Source organism: Pygoscelis adeliae, unplaced genomic scaffold (genome assembly GCF_000699105.1).
Source record: "Pygoscelis adeliae isolate BGI_AS28 unplaced genomic scaffold, ASM69910v1 Scaffold153, whole genome shotgun sequence".
Classification (NCBI taxonomy): Eukaryota; Metazoa; Chordata; class Aves; order Sphenisciformes; family Spheniscidae; genus Pygoscelis; species Pygoscelis adeliae.
The window spans coordinates 495,860-500,851 of NW_008824408.1; the positions used below are offsets into that span (position 1 = coordinate 495,860).

At 59.3% G+C, this 4,992-nt stretch overlaps 1 protein-coding gene across 1 annotated transcript in view; it reads right to left on the reverse strand.

Annotated features, from left to right (window-relative positions):
- Positions 1–4,581: 4,581 nt before the first annotated feature.
- Positions 4,582–4,992, reverse strand: part of RHBG (Rh family, B glycoprotein) — a 4,857-nt gene continuing 4,446 nt past the window's right edge. The window contains exons 8-9 of the mRNA XM_009320488.1: positions 4,870–4,943; positions 4,582–4,647 (exon numbers count right to left, since the gene is read on the reverse strand). Of these exons, the coding sequence (XP_009318763.1) occupies positions 4,582–4,647; positions 4,870–4,943 (140 nt within the window). The remainder of the gene's footprint in view (positions 4,648–4,869; positions 4,944–4,992) is intronic.

A 4,992-nucleotide genomic window follows, 5' to 3' on the forward strand; every position in this document is an offset into this window, starting at 1 on the left:
TTGTTGGGGGGTGGCTGGGCAGAGGGGCTGAGCTCTGCCCCCCAAGTTTGGGGTTGGGGAGGGAGTCTGGGGGACTCTGGATCAGCCCCAGTGCGGGGACCCGTCTCTAATTCACGCTGTGTCCTCCCCGTCACCATATAACCCGCGGGTCCTGGGAGGCTTTGTCTGCACCCGCGGGTGGCCTCTGCCAGGCTGGCGGCGAAAGGATGCTCCAAGGCATGGTGGGATGTGCCTTGGTGGATTTGGGGCGCCCGGTCCCAGGCTTCGGGCACGCTGCAGGGAGCAGGGCTCAAGGGCTCTCCTGCCTTTAACCTGCACCCTCAAGCTGCGGTTTGCTTTTGCCAGGTCCTTTTCCAAAGGGCAGGGGCTGCCTGGGGAGTTATCGAGATGTTTAGTACCACGAGCAGTAGCTCTTCCTCCACCACTGGCACTGCCTGGGCTCTTCCCTTGCCATGGCACAGCGCTGCCGGTCTTTCAAACGGCCCGGCGCTGGCGCTGGCGATGCTGTGCCGCGATGGGGAAGCCATCGGGTGCTGCTCTTTGTTCGGCACGGGGATGGTTGGGCCCCTGCTCCTCTCCTGAGCCTTCCCTCTCCCATATGGTGCCCATTATTAGACGTGTGCACCAGCCTCGTCTGACAAGGAGCTTTACAGGTGTCGCTCGGATAACGATTCACACTCTAACGAAGGTGGGAAAGATGATTAGCTGGCTTTCTATCAAACAGCACATGGCATCAGCTGTTCCTGGGGGTGGGGAGGTGGTGGGGGCTGCGGATGTGTAAGGACACGTACGCCGGGAGCTCTGGGAGCCCGGGCTTTGTCCTGCCTCTAATTCCAATGGACTCTCGAGCACCTCTTTGTGTGCCTTAGTTTCCCCAGCTGTAACAGATAGATGTTGTTATTGCTTCTCCTTGTAAAACACCCTTTGAGCAGCTGATTGAGCTCCTGCATTAGCAAGAGGTGATTTAGGCAGGTCTCTCGGCAGCTGGGCTGCCATGGGAGAGGGCAAGAGAGCTGTCAGAGTCAGGGCTCTCAGGGGACAAGGCTGGTGGGTGTGTTTGGGGGGGAAACATGAATTAAATGAACCCCCTTGGAAGTGGGGATGCGGTGTGGTGCGTCTGGAGCGTGTCCTGCAGGCTGCGAGAGCCCCGCGGCGTGGGGAAGGGGTCCCTGGTGCCAGTGTGGCACAGGCAGGCGGGCAGGGCTTGCTCTACGCAGATGTGTCCGTGCCCTCCCCTGCCTGCATCGTGTTGGTGGGGCCTTGGGCTTTTCTTGCTGATGTATTTTAAATAAAGACTTGTTTAGCAGGCGGGTCCCCAGCATCCCTGAGCCTGACACGCACACACACACCCCCCATGCATCCAACCCCTGCGAGCTGGCAGAATTTCTTCTCCAGCTCTTTCCACATCTTGAATGTTGTTGGAGAGAGAGACAAAATAGGAAAATGAGAAGAAAATGAGAATAAAATGAGCTTTTCTCAGCTGTCTTTTGCTCCTGCACAGGGAAAGTGGTGCTGTCTCGCGGTACATCTCCCCGCATCAGGCTGCGATCTGAGGGTGAGCCCTGCTTTGAAAAGCGATGGAGCAGAGAGCTCCCCGCAAGGCTGGGGAAACTGAGGCACGAGTGGCATCTGGCACCCAAACCACCCTTGAAGCAGAAGAGGTGTGAAGGTGGGGTGCTCACCCGAGCTCCTCGTGCCCCGCTGGGGTGCGATCATCACCCAGCCACCGCCACGACCCGCCTGTCCCGGGACGGGCCCCCGGAGCTGCAGGCAGAGCCGTCGCTGCCTCTCCCCGAGCTAGGAGGGCCGGCGGGATTATCTGCTTAGCTGCACCATCTGTTCGCCAAACTGCCATCATTATGTTCAACTTGGGAAGAAAACGGCCCCTACAGAGAAGCAATTTGTTCGCTGACTAAACCTTTCAGGCTCTCGCCGTCCGAACCTACCCTCGCCGCTGCATGGGCGAGCTCTCCGCTCGCGCCTGGCTCGCTTAAACAATCTGCGGGGAGAGTGGCGGCGCGCAAGCTGGTCGCGCTGGTAAATGGGAGCGGGGAGGGCGCAGGGCTCCCCTAATCCGATTACAAAACATAACAGCCTTTCAGAGGGGCCAGGGGGCCGGGCGAGGGGAGGAGGAGGGAGGTCCATTTCACACCCGACCCCTACGTCTGGGGGTCTCGCAATGATCTCACTGGAGGGGCTTTTCTTCCCGTCGCAGTGGGTTGCTTTTGAAACGTGCTGCAAGGAGATCAAAAAGGGGAAAGCGGCTGCCTGGGAAAGAGGAGGAGAGGGCTGGGAAGGAGGTGTGAGGTGGGAGGGGGTGGCGCAGGGCTGGGGGGTGATGACTGGAGCCTGGCACCCCCTTGCTGGGGCACCAGCCCTCGTGCCGCTTCTCCCTCTCGCATCCCTCCTCTGCGATGCGGCACCGGGGAGCGGTGCATGCAGCGGTGCATGCCCAGCAAAGCTGGGCAGGTGCTGTGTGAATTCACTGGCAAATCCTGAAGCTACAAAAGATCTATGTGTTTTAATTGTTGTGTGCAAAAGTGTCCGTAAGAAATTCTTTGCTGCTTTCTGTGGAGCCTCGTACGCCCCTTCCCCGACACAGTCCCCCTCATTGCTGCCTTCTCTTCAGAGAGCAGTAGATGGGGAAACTGAGGCACAGAGCAGAGAGGGAAAGTAGCTGAGCCAAGTCTGGACACCCTGAGGTATCCCTGGAGCAAGCCAGGTCGCTCCCACAGCAAGCACCCGTAACACTTCTGCACAAAGCGGGGACAGCGGAAACCCTCCCCTGCGCCCACGGTGGCAGCAGGAACGGAGCTGCGTGGCCCATTTCCCTGTGTTTTGTCGTGGAAATTCAGTGGCACTAAAGCATTTAGCAAATGTGTTGATTTCACCAGGTTTTCTGTAATGAACAACCGAAACTGGAAAAGTTAAAGTGATGGTTTGGCTTATATCGAAGTAAGAAGTTTTGAATTTCTGCTGTGGAGCAATGCTTCAAACTCCAAATTTTCTCTAATTTGATTTAATTCCTTTTAGGAATTATAAAGAGCCCTTTAAAAGTGATGTTTTATGGTCAGCCTGCAACCAAATGATGTTTTGTTTGGGGTTTTTTTCATCTTTGTTGCAATCATTTAAAAAAATCCACGTTTCAACAGCAGCAGGTATTAAAACAAGATGGTCCCGAACGTGGCCACTTTGGCTGGGTAGCAAACCACTTACCCCAAACCTCGCTGCGGTGGCCCTGAACCCCCTGTCCCCCCTGCCTGGCATGGGGCTGTGGCCCCGTCCCCGGGGCACGGTGCTGGCAGCTGAGGACACCTGCGCCTGCGGGAACCCCACATGGCGAGCGCCGGAGTCTGGCACTGGAGGTGTGAAAGCATCTGGCAGCCGCCCCTGGGCTCGCGGGAGGGGGGTCCCCCCAGGCCTCCTCCCACCGGGGACCCCCGGCACAGTGACCATCGCCCCTCTGGGAGCCCCTCGGGGCTGCGCCCTTGCTCCAGGTGCTGCAGGACCCCCCTCGGCTTCGCTCGAGCTGCCACATTTCCAGGGTGCTCAAACCTGCTCCCAGGCTGGAGGTTTGGAGGCTGCTGCCCGCTCCTGGGGCAGGCAGGCAGGGTGAGAGCCTCTCTGCGGGGGACATGTGGAGACGGGGTGCTGGGTGCTGCCAGGGGTCCTGGAAAGCAGGGGGACCTGGGGGCTGCAACGGCCAGGGGAGCATGCCTCTCCCAACGGGGCTGAGTGCTGGGGGTCACTTTTCTGTTTTGAGGAGGGGGGCTTTTTCTTGGCCCCAGTTCCTGGTGCGAGGCGATGACTGGTAAGGGGAAGGCAGGGGTCACCCCTGCTGCTGGGGACCCCGGTGTCACCTTGGTCTTGCCCCCGGCTGCTGGCTGCTCCGGGCTGTCGCACCCTCTGGTGGCCAAGGCTCCGGGAGGGTACCCTCCTCGGGGTGGGGACGACGACGGGGATGGAGCAACCCATGAAACCCACCGCATGGGCATCAATCAGTCTTTAGGGTGAAGGGGGGTCCTGGGGGCTTTGCTTTCCTCCCTGGAAAGAAACCTGGAGGAAACTCAGCCAGCAAAGCTGGGCAGGTGCTGTGTGAATTCACTGGCAAATCCTGAAACTACAAAAGATCTATGTGTTTTAATTGTTGTGTGCAAAAGTGTCCGTAAGAAAGTCTTTGCTGCTTTCTGTGGAGCCTCGTACGCCCCTTCCCCGACACAGTCCCCCTCATTGCTGCCTTCTCTTCAGAGAGCAGTAGATGGGGAAACTGAGGCACAGAGCAGAGAGGGAAAGTAGCTGAGCCAAGTCTGGACACCCTGAGGTATCCCTGGAGCAAGCCAGGTCGCTCCCACAGCAAGCACCCGTAACACTGCAGCATGTCTTCATCCTGCAAAGGCCCGTGGGCACCCGACTGCTCCCAAAACCTTTGGGACCAGGAGCTGGCTCCCATGTGGGGACAAGCCTGGCTGTCTCCAGAGCGAGCTGCTGGGAAATTCAGGCTGCCAGAAGCTGCCCGGCACTGGCGATGCCGGCAGAGGGTTGAGCCTGGTGGTGCAGGACCTCACCGGGCGGTTGGGGTCATTAGACCAAGGTGCTGGTGCCTGGCTCCTTTCTGCTCGCCCCACGGTCACATCCTTCCTCGGCCACCTGCGCCAACACAGAGACACGGAGGGGGGCAGAAATGGGCCCTGCTCGGGGCAAATCAGGACTGGATGGGGGGACCTGGGGGGTTTTAATAAAGCTCTCTCCCACCCCAAATGCTGCTGCGGGGGGAGGGCAGGGTATCGGCAGCTGGGGAAGCAGCATCCAGCCCCTGCTGCTGCCTGAGCCCCGTAAACCCCTTTTTTACCAGCAAACCCCCAGCTTTACCTCCCAGAGGACGGTGTTTTCCAGGCACCGCGTGTCCGGGGGAGACCTCAGCCCCTTTATTTTCAGGACGGCTCCTGAGGATGCCGAAAGCCGGGCGAGGGCGTCTGAGAGCTGGGCGGCCGG